The 18,455-nt window shown below is 60.4% G+C and overlaps 1 protein-coding gene across 1 annotated transcript in view; it reads left to right on the top strand.

Annotated features, from left to right (window-relative positions):
* The window catches only part of LOC117639697 (breast cancer anti-estrogen resistance protein 3 homolog), a 48,157-nt gene that overhangs the window by 11,081 nt on the left and 18,621 nt on the right, over positions 1–18,455 (top strand). Inside the window, 3 exon segments of the mRNA XM_034375573.1 lie at positions 12,653–12,819; positions 12,918–13,029; positions 14,035–14,110. Coding sequence (XP_034231464.1) covers positions 12,653–12,819; positions 12,918–13,029; positions 14,035–14,110 — 355 coding nt within the window.

Here is an 18,455-nt window from a genome sequence, read left to right as displayed (position 1 = left end):
GTGCCCGGCCGGGCTGGGCCAGGCTGCCCGGAGGCAGGCAGGCAGGCAGGCAGGCAACAGGGGAACGGAACGGGGGACTGCCGCTACGTGCACGACGTGCCGCCGACCGGGGTGGAGCGGCTTCAGCCCCTTGCCTCTCTCTCTCTCTCGCACCCCCGGCGGTACGCCCCGCGAGTGCGAGAGAGAGAGCGCTACATCGGCAGCGCGCCGTGAACAAATCAGTGCAATCGAGAGGGCACATTGCTGCTGCTACGCATTGTGCTCCGGTCGGCGGGGCTCTAATGGCGGCACTGCACCCTCTCTCACAAACTTGCCTCCTGCTTTCGTTTTTGTTGTTGTTTTACCATTTTTGCGGTGGCGCGTCGGCCCGCCGAAGTGGCCGGCCCGGTGTACGCCTCCGCGATCAATAAACCGCGAAAAGCGAACTCGCGCCGGTATCGCCGAGTGCCTCCCACGCGCCGTCTCTCTCGCACTCACGGGGCGCCCCGCATGGGCCCGCACGGGTGCGAGAGAGACAGACAGAGGAATCAGACTACCACAAGGCGGCGTCTCGGCCGCCGCGCCCCGCGTCCCGGTTTTTTATGCGCGCGTCTTATCCAGGATGATCCCCCGGGACTCCGAGGAGGCTGCGTTGCAGGTCCTGCGGTGCGTCGCGTCGCGGTGGCGGCAGTGGCGCGCCATCTGCCCGGTCGGGCCGGGCCCCTCCTGGCCGTCCTGGAAGCATGGCGGAACCATGGCACCGCCCCCTTCGGATTTGCATCTGATATTGTGCTCGGCCGCGCAGGGCGACGCAGGGCGACGCAGGGCCGCCACCGCAGCGCCCCGAATACTCGAAAATCCGCTCGCCGGGGGCCGAAGGACGCCGAAGGACGCCGAAGGTGCGTCGCGGGTCGCGGAGTTGGCAAGCCTGCGGAAGTCACGCGCGCGGCCGGGCCAGCCGGGCCGTTAGGTCGCCATTATTTTTTGGCGGCAGTTTGAACGATGTTGTATGCGCGCCGCCGCACGATAAGACTTTTCCTATAAAGCGCCGGCTCAAGTATGCAAATTATGGGGTTCGGTTCGGTGGACGGGACGGGACGCTCCCCCGAGGAGAGAGAGAGAGAAAGGGACAGGAAGGCAAGAGGGAAGGCGCCGGAAAAAAAGAAAAACCGAGTCCGCTGGAATTTTTTTCTCTCTCACTTTCTCACTTATTTCCTTCTAATCGACAAAGGCGGGGGCGTTGCGGCGCGGCGCCTCGCGCCAAAGGCAGCGGCCGCTTCCGGGCGCCGCTCTGTCTCTCTCGCACGTCTACGGGGCGCCGCGTGAGTGCGAGAGAGACAGAGCGACGAGGGCGCCGTCCGCGTTACTCACACTCTGGCGCCGCCACCTGTTCCCTCCCAGTCCGAATGGCCCAATGGCAGAGCCATTGCAGAGCGGCGGAACGGCCGGGCGCTATTATGCTCCCGTTCCGCCGACTTTTTAAAAGGCGGATCAAAAATGGAGGGGCCGGCGCGGCGCAGGCCGGCGGCACCGTGGGGCTGCAGTCAGGGACTGCCGGGGACCGCCCGACCGTCGGGAACGCGGAATGGTGGAATGGAAGGAGGGAACCGTTTGCGACGCGCCGAACGCGCGGCCCGTCCGGGGGCATGGCACTCCCCGGCCACCTCCAGCCTCCAGGGCGGCCAGGGCGGCCAGGGCAGGCCCCCTCCCTTCGCCCTTCTCCAGCGCTGGAGCGCGCTGGAGTCCGTCCCCGCAGCTTGCCATTCATCAGGCCTGGAATGTCCAGCAGTCAGACTGCTCTGTGTGGTCTCGCAATTTTTATTTCACCCGCCCCGCCCCACCCCGCCCCGCCCCCGATGTGACGGCGCTGGATTTTTCGCGTTACACGCTAGGGCGGATAATCGCGAGAGTCGCTCCAAAACGCGCCGCTCCAGCAGAGCAAGCACGGCGAGGGTTGTCGCCCACTCGCTTTATCGCTCTCCTGTCTGTCTGTCCGTCCGTCCGTCTGGCGGCTGGCTGCCGCTCGTGCGAATAACACGGATTGTCGATTTGGGTCTGGCCGGCGGCCCGCTTGGTGCGAATTGCCGTCCTCTCTTCGATGCAGATCTGTGTACACTGCCAAATAAAATTAACGATATCATCTTTTTTGGGGGCCGACCGGCACGCTAACGTTATCTTTGATGTTTGTATCCTTTTGATTCGGCAACCGATCACTCGCAATAGTGACGGACGGAACGTTCGCTATTCGCAGTCGATGGCACCCCGCACTGCTCTGATTCATTGTCTGGCACGCCAGTCGCACATTACCACCAGTCTTGTTGATATTCCAGCCCGCTGGTTTCGGCTTGTCCACCCCTTTGTGTCAAACCAGCCAGTCAACCAGACAGACAGACAGACAGACAGCAAAGACACGCCGTCGTGTTTCGGCGTGTCGTCGGTTTGTCGTGCGGATACGCCGCCACGGCAGCGGACATTACTTCGTCGCGCGGCACCGGAAAAAAATAAAAATATGTGCGCCGGATTTCCCGTGGGGACGAATAAATGGCTGCAGCTATCATTGCAGGAGGGGGTTGCCCAGTCTCTGTGTGTGAGTGTGTGTGTGTGTGTGTGTGTGTGTGACTGAGTGTGTGAATGTGTGAGTGTGGGGTTGTGGCCGGGGATCAAGGTGCGCAGTGCGGGGATGACGCGCGAGGGCGGGGACAGGTTAATCCCATTAGGGGATCACCCTGATCAGGATATATATGGCGAGGCAACGCTCCGGCACACACACACACACACTATCAGAGTGGATAAATCCACCGTGTGACGCCCGCAGGAAGGATGAAGCCGGACTCGGGCTGGCTCGCCAGTGCGCCCCCACCCCTCCCTCTCTTTGGCCTCGCTTTGCCCGCTTGACCCTTTCCTCGGCACCCTCGCTTCCCCTTCCCCTCCCCCACCTTGCTGGCGGGGCAGCACTGCGCCTCCAGTTGGCCGGAACTTGGAGAAATATCAATCATCATGAACGGGCCGGTCTTCCCTCCGGCACTTCCAGCGTGTCGCCGGCGCTGCGCGGAGCCCGGAGCCGGAGGCCACCGAACCCGAACCCGGAGTTCCAGACCACGAACCCGTAAAGGCTCCGGACTCCGCCCACGCCGCGAACCGTGACCAGTGTGTGCGCAAGCCGTTCCCGGAAAGTGCGGTGTTGGTGTTTGCGCTCGGTGCCTTCAGAGCCCCGCGTCGCGGCGTCTGCAGCAGAGTCGTTTCGTCGCTCTGTTTCTCTCGCACTCATCGGGTAGGCTTCAGAGAGAGACGGACTCTCGGAATCAGACTTCCAGCGCCGCGGGCGTGGCAGCCCTGTGTGGCCCCGCCGGCCCCTACACTGTGTGCCGCGCACCGAACTGCAAACAGTGCCATGATGACGGCGGGGCGTGCGTTCGCATTCAGATTCACTTCCACATCGGGGTTGGCCCGCCTGCTAGCACACTGCTTGCACAGGCGCAGCGCGTCCGCGGCAGAAACGAGGGAAAAAGAAGGCAAACTGAGAAACGGAATGTGTGCGAAATTTTGACAAGTTGATTCAGCACCACGGCGAGGGACAGGAGCACGGTTCGCGCTAGTTTACACTTTCTTCCAATTTGCTTCCCCGTCTCCGTCCGAGTCTCCCCCACCCCTTTCCCTGGCCCCGCCTTCGGCCAGCCGAGGGTTAATCATGAATGAATGGGGTGGGCCGCGAGGGGTCGCCCCGAACTGCAAACATTCCGCACCTAGTTGGTAGCGTTGTCGTCTGCGAAATGGTTCAACTACCGTAGTAGCTTTACTTTTTGTTTAAACGTGTTTATGGGGAAGCTTAATGGATTGTAAGGTGTTTCTGTTGGATGTTTGCCCTTCCGAGAGCGAGACGACCCGGGTTCGAGACCCCCCGGTGAGGGGCTTTCCGTGTTCTTGGCGCTCCAGCGAGTCCAGCGAGGCTCCAGCCGCTCCAGCCAGGCGAGCAACCCTTCTGCCTTCGCGGCCCGCGGCAAGCACACTGCGAGACGCTCTCTTCCTCGAGGGAGGGCTGCTTGGCTGCCGCCTTCCGTTTTTTACCGCCATTTGCCCGCCATAGTCTCATCCCGTAATTATGTTTTTGTTTTTGTTTGTACCTTGTTGTCCCGCCCGGGGGCCACTTTTGCGCTATGCTAATGTGTTTGGCGGCGCCGAAACGACTCTTTCGTGTCCCCTTCCCCTCTGCGCCCCTCTCCCCCTCCCCTCCGCCCACGCACGCGTCGGCACAGCGCGTTAGCAGCCTGGCGGGCATCAAAAGCCAACTTTGCCTCTCTCTCTCTCCTTCCAAAAGCATAATTGATTGTCTCATCCCATTTAACGGAAATGCCATCCGCGTCTCGGCGGCCGGATCGTGCGCTGCGCAAGGCGAGTTGCTTGTAGTTGTAGTAGTGGAAGTAGCAGTAGTTTCGAGAACAGGGAGGCGTTGCACTCGCCCCGCGAAAAGGCAGCCAAAATGGCTGCGTGTGAGAATGGGTGTCCCATACTACTGCCAAGATGGCTGCATGTGAGAATGGGTGTCCCATACTACTGTGCCAAGATGGCTGCGTGTGAGAATGGGTGCCCCATACTACTGCCACTGCTACTCATTTATGAATCTGTGCTCACGGATGCGGGTGTGTGCGTGTGAGTGTGTGTGCGTCGTCTGCTGGCGGGTAAAAAGGCGGGTAAGGAGCCCATCTTGTATGCATTGCGACCTGCGGGGAAATTGCTCCGCACCTCGCCGGGCCCTTTCGCGCGGCCCTTCGCTGGGCGTGCTTTTGGCGCGCGGCCGTGACGGATGATGGTCCAGGGGCGCAACCCCCTCACCCCCACAAAAGCCTCCAGGCATCCTTGCGAGAAACTCCAGAGTGACAAGGTTTTTATTTGCCTCAATTTTTCACGTTGGGCGGCCACCGCCCTCCTCTCCGCCGTCCTAGGTGCATGTAAATCACTACGGATAGGACAAAAAAAAAACAACAATTTATTTTCAACCAGTTGCGGGGGCGAAAAGTACTGAATGTAAAAAAGTACGACACACTCACGCGGGCGCGGTGGCGGCGCTCTCTCTCGGCGATACGGTGTTCACTGTCGTGCAGTCAATGTCCTTGCCTGGAGAACGGGTCCCCACCACCAGCTGACACTCTGTGTTTGTGTGTGTGTGTCCGTGTGATGCAATCTCCTGGACCAGGTACACTACGATCGTGACCTCCGCGCGAGCTCATATGAACCATGACACAAGTTCACGTCCTCGACGATGACGCAATTGTTTTTCTTAAACGCGTAAATAGCCTCGTGTGTGTGTGTGTGTGAGTGTGCGCGTGTGTGTGAGCGCGGTGTATTGATAGCATCTAGTACGCCGCGAGTAAAGTGCGGTTCCGGCGCGGCACTCTGCGGTACTACACTGCCGCAAAAAACAAAAAAAAAACAAGGACGACAGCAAATAGAATTAGGAAACAGCTGGCCGTAATCCCGTCGTGGCTCGCCCGCCTACAGTGTACACTCACTCCGAAGGGCCTCGCTGTGCTGGTCTTTCTGGTCTCACCGCGGCCGCGCGAGTTTGTGCATTTTCATTACTTTAATTAGGGAAGGGGTGAAGTGTAAATGAAGTTTGCGCATTCAGCGGGTGGATTATGATGACGGCGACCCTCTGTTCCCCCGGGGCACCTCCCCCCTCCCTTCTCTCTGTCGTCTCGCCCGTCGCGCTCGGACCACCGTGCCTCTCCCGAACTCCCGACTCGTTTAGGCCCCAAAGAACCGACGACGGTCCGCGTTGAGGTCTCCCCCGGGAATATGAACGCCACACCTCGCGCAAGGCACAAAAAGGAATGCCTCCCCAAAAATAATAAAATAAATTCAAGCTTGGAATGCTTTGCCTCGTCGCACTGCCGCGGACCCTTAACATTCCCTTGGAGGAAAAAACGCCTGCAGGGTAGGCAACTATGCGGCATCGCTACGCGGCGGGCTTGCCTACCCTCGCAGGCTGACTTCTTCCCGGCGCGGCTCGGCACGGCCCGGCTGGTTCATTACTGTGATATACAACGTCTCAATCCCTCGGCCCGCAGCCTTCTCGGTCTCTCTCTGTCTCTCTCTCTCTGGGCGGCTGGAGCCTCCAGTGCCGAGGTGACTCATAATTGCGTGGAGAGCGGCCATCGCCATGATTTGCGAGGAAAGCAGAGAATGGCAATACGACGGCCGCGACCGAAATGAAATTTCGCAGCGATTTATTGCCTTCGCTGCTATACACAAAAATACATTGTGTAGCGACGAAAAGTCATCCCTCGCGCAGCGAATTATTCGTTTCGCGAGGGATTTTTTTCTGAGTTAACTTTTTGACCCCGCAAACGAGCCCCCTAGGCCCTGGCTGATTTAATCAAAAAACCAGGGCGATGACGTTCGTGACGAAATGTACGATTTTATTCGGGAAGTCTTAATTTGATTACGCAAATCCAGCGTCCTGGGCCTCGGGGCGTGGGTGAGGGGTGGCGGTTTGTGCAGGGCGATGGAGGAGGCGGTGCAGGAGGGTGGCGGTGGCGAGCAAACGAGCAAGCCCTTCTAATTAATCGTTGAACCCACAACCCTCACGCATACCAACAGTATTGGCTTTAACTTGCATGTTCATGTTTTTTTTTCTTTTTTTCGAGTGCCACGGGTTTGTCCGCTATACCTTTTAAAAGGTGAAGGCCGCCTCTCGCGCTGCCTATGGGCCGCTCCTCAAAAACGTGACTAGAGTAGAAACATCGGAAAAGGCGTCTGGACGCTTTCAATATATCGGTGACGCCATGCTATCCTCCGCCGCGCGCTCCAAATTTTTTATTTCATTTTTTTTTTTGCCCCTTGCTCTAAATTATTGCCTGCCATCCCTCGCCGCCCCTAGAGCCCTTCGGCGTGCTGGCACTCTTCCACGCCGAAAGCTGCCCAGAGGCCCGCGGCTTACGGCGGGCGAACACACACCGAAATTTAAGCCCTCTTCGACTTGAGCTGCTCTTCCCCCTCCTTTATGGATTGCGATTTGCTAATGGTGCGTCCATCCCTCTCTGGCTTTGGACAAGTGCTCTTTCTTTCTTCACTTTCGATCCTCCAGCCAGAGCAGAGCGTCGCCCTGCCGCCCTTCTGGGCGTCCGCCAAGTATTCAAACGAGCCGCTTGAACCTACGCCAGCTGCTGGGTTTGTTTTCAACCAATCGCAGCACTTTACAACTTGCCCACACCTCTGCGGCTCTCGCGCGCCCGGCCCGGCCAACGCCTTGTGAAACAGTCACAAGGTTGCAAGGTGTGTCGTCGTCGACGCGACGACTTCGCCGTCGATCGCCTCGAATATGGATGGGAATCTCGGTTCGGATTCGGCCGGCCGGGCCCTTGACTGTGAATGTGTGTCCGGTGGCCCAGTTTCGGCCGCGACGCCGTGACCTGCCGCACGGTCCGAGCAGAAGCCCGGCCTCACCTTTCGGGCCCCCTTTCGGGTCCCCTTTCGGGGCCCGGGGCGTGAACTTTGCAGTGGGGCAACGGGGCGGCACTGCCCGTTAAAGGTCTCCAGGGCGTCCGGGTTGCCGACGGCGACATGTCCTCATGACAATGTTCTTGATGCACTCCACCGGAAGAGACATCACAAAAATTAAACGAACAAACGTCTCATTAAAAGTTTTTCCTCAGTTTCAGTGTAGTAACCTAAGCGGATTTTTTTTTCCAGTGTGGCTTCGGGCTCTTCCTCTAGGATAGGCATGCCCCGGCCGTCGTGCTGACCGCGGCGTGCTGCGCTGCACGCGGGACGTCATCAGCCTGTTACCTTCCTCGGCCTGCCCGGCCTGCGGGACGATATTGCATGATGACGACCGTATTAGCCAAAGGCAAAGGGACCGGACCGTCGGACCGCACACGGCGGCGGTCGGGCCGTGATCTCCCCCTCCCTGCCATGGATGCGCGCGCGCATTCCTGTTGGTGTTATTAGGATGGACAACGTTTTATTGCGCGCGAGCCATTATAATTAGCACTGGCTTATTTATATCCAGTTTTCGGTGGCCCCCGCATAAACGCACTCTCACACACACAGTGTGCTCACGCACTCACACACACAGACACACACGGGGCCCACGCACGCGCTGTCGTGTATTACAAGTTCATCCTCGCGGGAGAGCACACGCCTCGCTAACGCGGACCAGATCGTCTTTCCGGGCCACTAAACCGCGTCTCGCTCTCGCGCCCCTGCGAGGCGGAGACACCCCACTAGTGCGAGAGAGAGCACTGAATCGGCCCTTCGAATTTCGTTACTTCAATCTGAATCTGCGGGTGCGTTGGCAGCAGCATGCCCGCGGCCCGCTATATTGCTCCTCGTTGACGACGTCGTTGACGTCGTTGGGCACACGCGGTGCGGACGGCGTCGACGCCGTGCGGGGCCCCACGGCCGCACGCACGTCGCACGCGAGCAGAGCGGAGCAGAGGCACGGCCGGGGCGTGCTGGAGGCAGCCTGGAGGCCGGGCGTGCTTCCGTTGGGCCCCTGTACCTGCAGTGCAGTATGCAGCCCACGCGCGTGGCGCGGCGTGGCGGGGCGTGGCGGGGCGTGGCGGGGCGTGGCGGGGCGTGGCGGGGCGTGGCGGGGCGTGGCGGGGCGTGGAGCAACTTGTCAAGCTTCGACCTACAAGTCGAGTGCACCGCCGCCGTCGGGCCGTCCGTCCGGCTGGAGGGAGACGGACGACGCAAACAATTTCGCCGCGAAAACAACAACAAAAACAAAGCCTTTTGGTGTGTCGTTTCTGCGGCGACGGTGGCGACAGTAACTGGCCTCCCGTTCTCGTTGTCTCGCACTGTCTCTCCGTCTCGCTCCGGGCACCACACTGGGGGAAATAGATTCGCGGTTCAATGAAACTTTTTCCCATCTCGACTCCGTTGCCATAATGCCTCTGAGCCCCGCCCCGGCGGTTGGCGACCAACCCCGCCCCGCCCCGCCCCGCCCCACCTTCAGAGTGTATCCTACGACGGGGGCCCCGAGGCGCCGGTGCGGCCAGGCGGCATCGCCTCGCGCTAGGGGAGTTTTCGCGCGTGGGTGCGGCCGCAGTGTGTGTGTGTGTGTGTGGTGTGTGTGTGTGTGTGTGTGTGTGTGTGTGACGGGGTAAAAAAGGGAGGGGGTCGCTTCCTGTTATTTGGCGGCGGAGGAAGGGACTCGAAAAAGCGCGCCAAACTGCGGCGCCACGGCGACGGGGCGACGGCGTAGGCCGTTAGGGGTCGTGCTGCTATGGGGGATGCTGTTGTAAGACGGGGCGGGGAAAAGGGGGGGGGGGAGGGATTAGAGGGGGCAGGGGGAAAAGTGAAAGGGGTTGGCGGGCTGGGGAGATTAGAAATTAAAACCGTTCTCCCTCTCGCCCACGTGATAAGGCCCGGTTATCTAATTAGCCGTGGCGTGGCTAAGAGGTGGGAGAGAGATGGGGGGGGGGAATGTAGCGGCGCCGGCCGGGGTCAGGCCCGGGGGGCGTCGGCGGAGGGCGCCGGTCTCGTGGATTATATTCTGCGCGCGTAGCGAAGTCTGCCGCGCGCGGAGTCGGTCGGGGAAGGGCGGGGGGGCTTTTAATGTGGTCTCTACGAGACGCACAAACGGCCCGTGCACTCTGTGTGTGTGCGTGTGTGTGTGTGTCTGTGTCTGTGTGTGTGCAGTGGGGGTGAGGCGCCGCTAATGGCGATAGGGCGGACACCGCGGCCTTATCTTTGGCCTAGAATCAATGAGCCGCATTGGTGCTAATTGACAGAACAACGCGGTGCGACGCGGTGCGGCGCGGTGCGGCAGCGGACTCACTCCGACAGTCTCTCTCGCACGTTGCACGGGGCGCTCCGTGAGTGCGAGAGAGACTGTCGGAACCAGCCTGCAGGACGGCCTTCTGGATGATGACCGCCCTCACCGCCACCTCAGTGCCGCACCGGACGCCGCAGCGCCGCAGCACCTCCCCGTCGACGAACGCCCTGGCTTTGCAGTGCCTTGCCGCCGCCGAAGCCTTCGGCCAGTAAATTAACCCTTGCGGTGCACCAACACACCGACCACGCCACTGCTGCAGTGTCGCTGTCTCTCTCACTCTCACGGGCCGTTCCCCTAGGGGTGCGAGAGAGACAGAGCGACGGGGAAGGGCCAGCGGGGTGCGTAGCACAGCAGGGCCGCCCGTTTTCGCTATGACTTATGGCAGGTGGCACCGCCCACGCCGTAACACGCAGTACGCAGTGTACGCAGTGTACGCAGCCACCCCTTGGAGATGAGCAGTCGCCGCATGCGCACGCACGCTCCTTTGACACACACACCACCTATTGGTTGGGTAGCTTATCTGTGACTCCGCGTCACGACCCGTCCCCAGGAGCTGCCCGCCGTCTGCGCCGTCCTCGTCGTGGCCAATCGCGACTGTGACACAACGGCCCGCAATATCGCCCCGACGACGCTCCGCCAGTGTAGAGGCGGAGAGGCTTCTTTGGTGGCCCCGTCCGCGAGAGAGCCTTTCGCCGCCGTGGTCGGAACGGCGAGTGTGATCGGGCAATAAACCCGGACCGCTCTCGCGCTCGTCTTGGCGGCCGGTCCAGTGAATTGGGGCGACGCGGCCCGACTCTTTACAGCGCCGATTAGATTTTGATCGCCGCCCCGCCCTTGTCGCCCTGTCGCTCTTCGGGGTATCGGCCTGAGCAAACACTTTGCCGAGTCTTTCCAAGTTTTACTTATAGCTCGTTACTCCTGGAGGCACTAGCTTCTAGCAGTCTGCGGCGGTCGCGCTGGCCGTCTGACCGTCACAGTGCGCACTCCCGGGTGCCGATGGCTCCGCGTCTCCGTTTGGAACTAAGAAGCCGCCTCTTGATTGGTTGGGTTCACAACGCTGGAGGCCTTGGACCGCGACTGGCTGCTGGTCGCCACGGCGTCGCCACGGCGTCGCCACATGCACTACGTATTGCTGGGCCCCGCAGTCATCGCCTGAGTTGACTGTCTCCTTTGATTCCAGGAAGCTAAGCCCCCCTCCCCCCTCCGCCTGCAGCCCGAGGCGTCAAACAGGCAGCAGGACTCGCTGACAAGGCAGTCAGTTGTGTCGGTCGGTTGGGCTTTCAGTCAGACAGATGGCCGGCCGGGACGTCGACGTCGAGTCAGCCGAATGGTGTGCTGGGCTGGGCTGGGCTGGGCTGGCCGCTGTCTGATTCCGATTCCGATCGGCGCCTTGCCTTCTGAGACGGCCGTGCCCGGCCGTGGCACAGTGGGCCAGAAGACCGGCGCCGGCGGCCGAAACTCTAGACGCGTTTTGAGCTCCAGAGTCGCTGAACAGGACTCGAACCGAGCGCGTGACCCCACCAATGGATTGCTCTCCGAACGAGGAATCCATTGGTGGGGTCACACGGTCGGTTCAAGCCCCCTTTAGCGACTCTGGAGCTCAAAACGCGTCCAGAGCTTTGGCCGCCGCCGCCGGTCTTCTGGCCCACTGTGCCGCGGCGCCCGACCCGCATGGAAGTCATGGAAATCCGATTCCCACAATAAACGTTCCCCGAAACGGAAAGTGGACAAGGCGCTGGCCTTTTTGATTCGGGTCCGACCGACTGGGCGGGTCCTCCATTTTCCGTCATCCAGTCTTACGCCCTCGGCGTCGTGGGACACCTGTCGCTAAATCTGTGAGCAGCGCCTCTGTGACCGCCGGTGAAACACTAATCTCTATGGCCACATCTGTGACCGCCTCCGTGACCGCTTCTGCGCTTGCCCCCCTCCCCCCCTCCGCCGTGACCACCGCTGTGACTGGGGCCGCACTCTCGAGCGTGACCCCCCGCACGTCGCCACGATGTGTGGCCCATATTTACGGCGTGTTTGGGCGGCCGGCACGCGCGTGTGTGTGTGCGTGTGTGCGTGCGACACGCTTGTCACAGCAGTGCCCAATCGGATCAGCCCTTTCTCCCCCCCCTCTGAATACCTAAGCAGAGGACACACACACACACACACACGCACACAATTCACACATGTATAACTCACAGGGGGCAATAGGACTCATACATTTGGGTTCGGAGCCCGCCAACGCTTTGAAAATATATTGCCTTTGTCTAGGGCGCGCCGCGCCACACTCACACACCTGCGCGTGACAACACACACACACACACATATACACACAAACGAGGATGCGAGACGCTTAGCGGCCGCATCGATGCACAATGTGAGGTCAGCCCGGCCGCCGAAGGGCAGTAGGGACTGGAGAGCCTTAGTTGGGAGCACGCTTTGCCAGTGCAGTGTCGCGACGCGACGGCGGCCCCACTGTTAGTTGACCAAGTGGGTCACGCAGGCTGACGTCGCGTACCGACTCCAGCCAGTGCGGCAGGCGAAGCAGGGCACTATGAAGGACTCCAGGCTCGCAGGCTGGATCGCTGGATTCCAGTGTGGTTGCAGCACACTGTGCCGCCACAGTGGAAGGCCGGCCTGGAAAAAAGCGTCCCGCCTGCGCCGCCCCACTACAGTGTGTCCCCGCTCGGGGCGGATGTCCATTGAGACTCCACTGGACCGAGTTGAGGGCGGGCGGGACGAGCTATCTCACCCAGACGGCCCGGCCTGCCGGGGTCGTTGTCTCCTGCCACGGTAGCTCTGCAGTGGCGTTGTAGCCGCGCGGGTAAAAGGGTCAACCCCGGCGCCAGAATCCGCGGATCGATTCCCGCCGCTTGCTAACCCGAATTTCTTTTTTGATGGCAGGCATCGTGTGGAGCTTCCGCTTCCCGTCCATCGGCTCGCTGTCCCGGAAGAGCAAGGCGAGCCTGTCGCAGCCCGTCGCCCGGCCACACATCGACACGCAGCGATGGCTCTCCGTGCTCGACCTGGACCAGTACGGCGACCTCTTCCGCAAGTTCGACGGCGTCGAGGTAAGTCCGAGGAGTCCCAGGCCCGGGTTTCTGTCCTGGCATTCAGTTTGTTTTATTTTTCCAAGGCTTTACCCTCATTCATTCGTTCGCTTTTCCAGGATTTGCTCCATTTCAACGAGAGCGACATCAAAGAGCTCGGCGTTCGCAACTCGTCCCACCGAGCGAGACTCATGTCCAGTCTCGTCGCGCTCAAAGCAAAATATGAAAAAGGTAAGCGACGTTTCGACTTTTCCATTATTTTTGCTGTACAAAAGGGGAACGTCGGAGCGCGTCCAAATGGGGCGGGGGTCCATTTTTTTTTTCGTCCCTCGGCAACAGGACTCGTGTTATCCTGGCCTCAGAGACCAGATGCACGATATCCTGGCTTACCTGGTTGTGTAGACACTGTTGGTGTGTGCAGTGTGGAAACTGTTATCAGGCGAGCCCCCATGGGGCCCTTTTGGGATGATAAGGCAGATGCACTCACACACACGCACGAAGGGGGTTCCCACCGCATCCCTTTTACGGCCGAGCGTGCGTCAATTCGCACTGTCGGGGCACTGTGCACCTGAGTGGGAGGGAGAGGGAGGGGCACTGCCAAAAAATGAAACTAAACAAGCTCTCCCGCTGCAGCAATCATGCCTCGTCTGCGTACCGAAATGCGGTTTTTATCTCGATATCTCGATCTCGGATCGACCGGCGTGGCTCCGATGCGATCGGCGTGCCGATCACGAACTGGGCTGCAATTACATCGAACTGGCGGCGCGCGGCGTGGGCTTCGCAAGGCGGTGCCTTTGCGCGACTGCATCCTCCCGGTGACTAGACGCTGTTTGGACAGATTTTCCCGGAACGGAACCGGAAATGCGGCGCCATCTTCCGTCCGGATGACACCGTCACTGACGTCGGCGTCGGTGTCGGTTTGGCGCTTCGTTTGTTGTCGTTTGGCACCCGGAGCGGGCCGGGCCGGGTTGGCGGAGTGCGGTGGGGCAGGGCGTTAGGCCCGCAGTTCAGTTCGTCGCCGCGCCGCTGGGGGGCGCTGCCGGCCCCGGCGTGGCGCGCCGCGCGGCGATACCCCACGCCGCAGAGGGAAGGCGCAGCGCAGAGTGCAGTGGCGCGGGGTATCGCCGACCCGGCGTCTGCCCGGCGTATTGCCCGGCCAAGCCACTCGCGGGGTAGACTCGCACTTGCACTACCGGCCAGTTCTTCACCGCCTTGTCTTTGTCCCTCTGGTTGCAGGCACGAGGCGCGTCGACAAGGCGCAGAGACACAGCGTGGCCGTGGACCCGCGGCGCCTCGTCGACCTCAACGCACAGTAAGTCCGACAGTCTCTGTCTCTCTCGCACTCATGGGACGTCTCGTAAGGGTCCGAGAGAGACAGAGTGATGCATGCGAAACGAGGGAAAACACGCCGTCGGAACGGCAGTGGCGTGACGAACGGCCGTGCCCGCGGCCATTCCATCCGCCGAATGGATGCCGATGGCGCCGTACTCCGTGGTACTGCCGACGGAATGGTCAGGGGGCTCTTCGCCTCCGCGGGGACGCGCCGCTGTTTTGTTTACGGTTCGGTTTATCCGCGGAGAGGGATGTGTGTCGTCAGCCCGGGCGGGGAGGCAGCGCGGCGCGCGGACGTGCCCGAGGGTTTGCCTACCTCCGCGGCGACGGGGCCCGTTGGGGGGACTCTCAGTGGGGCCCGGGCACGCTCCGCGCTCCCAAAGGCGTTGACGGATTGCAGCCCTTTGCGAAGGGCGGCGCGTGGCCCAGCGTGATGGATTGCGCACACATACACACGCAGCGCGACAGTTGTCACCGCGTCTTGACGCAGTGGTGTGAGTGAGTGCGCGCGGCCCGTGTGTGTGTTTTACGTATTTCCTTGTTTTGTTTTTGCGTTACTGGCCCGTTTTCTGCCGTTGCGCCATTCGCGGAACTGAAGTCCATTTCGGGCCGCTGCAGCGGCGTAGACTTGGATTTACTGGACTTGGAAAGAAAAGAAGGCACAGTAATTCAAAAGGCGAGCAGCTAACTCTTCGGAGGCGCGGATGGCTTCCATCCCTCTTCGCGCCGCGGGGCCGCCTTCACACTGAGAGTCTCTCTCGCACTCATGCGGCAGAGACAGAGCGACGCAAACGGCGCTCTCGGAACGAGTCTGCCGCCTGCTTTGTGCGAGCGGCAGCATCTCTATTAGTCTGAATCGAATGCGCCCCTCCCGTCCCCTCCGCTTTGGGCGCCGTCGGTAACTTCGTCTTGCAGCGCTCGCTCGCTCGGGGGGCTGCGCGGTCGGCGCCCCTTCCCCTGTTTGCTCTCACCGCGGTGCTTATGTGCTCCATTTTGTTTAAAACTAATCTGGAAGTTTGGCTCCGCGGAGGGCGCGGCTCGTCACGGCCCGGACGGAAGGCGCTTTGCTTTGTGCCGAATCCGAACAGTGCTTCCGTCGCTCCGTCTCTCTCCCACGCACGGGGCGTGCCGTGGCGGTGCGAGAGAGACAGAGCGACGACGGGGAGTAAGCAGACGGACGGACGGACGACAAACGGCGATGCACGGATGGCGTGGAATCGGACTGGCACACTGGAGAGAGGAGCTCGGCCAAGCGTGGTCGCGCGCTGCTGGTTGCCTAGGGACGGCGACAAAAAGACAAAGCCTGTGTGTGTCCGAGAGAGACAGAGTGTGGGCCGGGTGGGGGTGGAAGTGAGTGAGAGAGAGAGAGAGAGACAGGGTGGGGGAGAGGGATGGAAGGTGGAAATTGTTGGCAGCGGATGGTGTTTCGCCCAGAGATGCCGTGCGCGTTGCGGATGAAGGGGGCGGGGGAGTGCAGGGGGGCTTTGTGGAGACATACTTTGCCGGTGTGTGTGTGTGTGTGTGTGGTGTGTGTGTGTGTGTGTGCTGGAGCCTCCAGAAAAGACGGGAGAGGAACTTTTCCCCACCCACGCCGCGGCGGCGTCGAGAAAGGCGGACTTAAAGTGGTGGCGCTTTCGAAAAAGAAAAACACCGAAGAAAAAGAGAAAAATATGAAACAATAGTGCTGAGGGGGTGTGGGGAGTCGAACCCGGGCCCCCGCAATGCGTCGCTACTTCGCACGTCCTGCGAGGCGCCACTCTCCCTCCCTGGGGCTGCAAAGGCCGTAGTTTCCTCCCCTTGAGATAAAATCGGCGGGTGGGGCGCAGTGCCGCCACTATGTACTAATGAAGGGCAAAATGCTCACTCGCGCGAAATGAACATCGCGGAGATATCGTGCTGCACTGTTTATTGTTGTGCAGAGGCTGCCTGCCTGCCTGGCTGCCTGTCTGTCTGTCTGCCTGCCCGCCTGGCCTGGCTTAGTGTCTGACCAATGCCGGTCCGCCCCGCTTCGCCGAGTAAGGAATAGCCAGGGAAAATGAGACTCGAGATAAGAAAGCACGAACGGCCGCGGCCGTTTCCAAAGGAAAAGTAGAAAATTCTACTGCGAAATTCCCTACAGCTCCGCGTTAAAACTTTCACATCATTTTCCCGGCTTTTATTCTTTTTTAAACTGACGTGAGAAATCGTTTTTCGAGGGGGTTGCTGGCAAGGCGGCTACTGAACTCCCTCGGGGCGGAGGGAGGGGAGGGGGAACACCAGGAAGACAGGCCCAACCGCACGGAGGGCAGCCGAGGGGAAAAAATGGAGGAACATGAAGCAAAGCTGATGACGAGTAAGAAGGCGGGGATTGAAATGTGATTGTGGAGAAAGGGAGGGGGAGGGGGAAGTGGGCACAGGGAAGCCCCTCGGGGTGTGTACAAAATGAAGTGGGGAAGTTTATAGTGGTCAGGGCGGACGCAGCGGACGGCTTGGCCAGTGGGGTTGGCTTCTCGAGGCGAGGCGCCTCCAAAGATAACAAGAAGGGCTTGGACTTCCGAGTGTCTGGTCAAGGAACATAAATACAACGGCGAGGTTAAAAAAATAAGACTAGAACGAAAGCAGGTGATAAGAAAAAATAAAGGTTTGTAAAAATTACTAGAGATCAAAATTTACAAAACGGAAAAAAATTGTCTTTGAAATAAAATGTTGAAAAATCTGGAGGGAATCTCTATAGAGATTAACGATGGCGATGAAACGAGGCTGCGCGGTGTCTTTGCGACGTTGTTCTTGGCGGGAAAGAAGCGAGCCTTTCTTCCTGCAGGTCGGCGGCCTGGATGGGGCTGCTGCTGACGGTTTATTCATCGCCGGTTTGTCGCTAACGAGCTCTCTCTCCCTTTCCCTCTCCCTCCCTCTCTCTTCGGCCAAGGGAAGCGCCAGCCATGAGGCGCCAAACGCTCTTAACAAGTTGGCCGGCGTAGGCAACCCCACTGTGCCGGCGTGCGGCGCGTTGCCTACCGCCACGGCTGACACTGTGAACTTGCCTTGCATTGCCTCGAGCAGCGCAGGCTTTGACCGAAACTTTTCAGAGTTGGCCAGCCTTCCCTTCCCTAAACCCGAGGTGACGTTTTAATGCACCCGGTATCCCACCTTGTTGTTTTTGTTGTTGTTGTTGCCGGGGTGGGAGGGCGGCGGGGCGCTCTCTGCGCTGCTGGACCGGCCCGGACCGGTTCTGCCACGGAATAAGTGACTAAAGTTGCCGCACGACCGCGTGCACCGCGTGCACCGCGCACCGACTGCCCGCCTTGCAAGGCGCTGTGCGTCTCGGAGGCGGGAGAACACTTCTAAAATCATCGAACTGACCGCCGTGGTTCGAACGACTTTGGATTCCTGTGGGTGCTTTTTTTCGCTGCTGCTGTGAAACGGGTGGCGTAATTCGGCGGTGCTCGCCACGCAGTACGTTCTGCTCTCCACAAAGCCCTGGCCGAGGCCCTGGCCGTCCTCGTCCCACGGCAAACATTTCATTTATCTTTCAATTTGGCCGGCGGCGCTGGCAGTGCGCTAGCAGCCCTGCCGCCCCGCTTGCTGCTCAAAGGCCCGGCCCGGCCCGGCCCGGCCCGGACGGGGGAGAAGGGGGAGGGGAGGGGATATTTGCCTGAATTTCGGTGAGCAAAGGACCTCCCTCTCCCTCTCTCTCTCTCCCTCAGCGCCCTACCTGAGCAACAAAGAAAGGGGGAGTTGCTAAAGGGACTGCATGAGGCGGCCGTCATTGTGTGTTGGTGTGCGCGTGTATGCACGTGTGTGTGTGTGTGTGTGTGTGTGTGTGTGTATTTACTGCTCGTGAAGGGGGGTTAAACAGGCGAAATGGGTTCCGGCCGCCTTTCTTGTGTTTCGTGTCGCAAGGGCTGGGGAGTCCAGAGGGTGAGGGTGCAAAAGGGTGAGGGCGCCTGGGCAGGAAAAGAGTTCGGGGGAGCAGGTTGGCTGGCACAGGTGTGTTGTGGAAGGGGGGGGGGCAGGTTTCGACGCTGTTGCCGGCCTAATGCCGCGTCCCATTAGCAGAGAATTAAAAGGGAATTAAATGCACGCTGTCGCGCGCGCTCGGTTTACTCTCTCGCCGGCCGGTGAATCATGCGGACATTCGATGCAGGGGACCGATCTGCGGCGTGTGGGCGTGGCGCCAGGTGGGTGTGCGTGCAGTCCCTGCTTCCTTTCCGAACTGTCTTTCTCTGTCTCGCTCGCACTCATGGGGCCTCCTGTAAGGGTGCGAGAGAGACAGAGCACCGGCCGCAGCCCCTGTTCGCAAACAGCCCGCACTGGACTTTGGGCGGGAGTTTGCTCGCCAGTCGGCC

The sequence above is a fragment of the Thrips palmi genome, unplaced genomic scaffold (assembly GCF_012932325.1).
Source record: "Thrips palmi isolate BJ-2018 unplaced genomic scaffold, TpBJ-2018v1 HiC_scaffold_11, whole genome shotgun sequence".
Lineage (NCBI taxonomy): Eukaryota > Metazoa > Arthropoda > Insecta > Thysanoptera > Thripidae > Thrips > Thrips palmi.
Note: the sequence above shows the minus strand (reverse complement) of the source record. Positions and strands in the feature narration are given on the sequence as shown.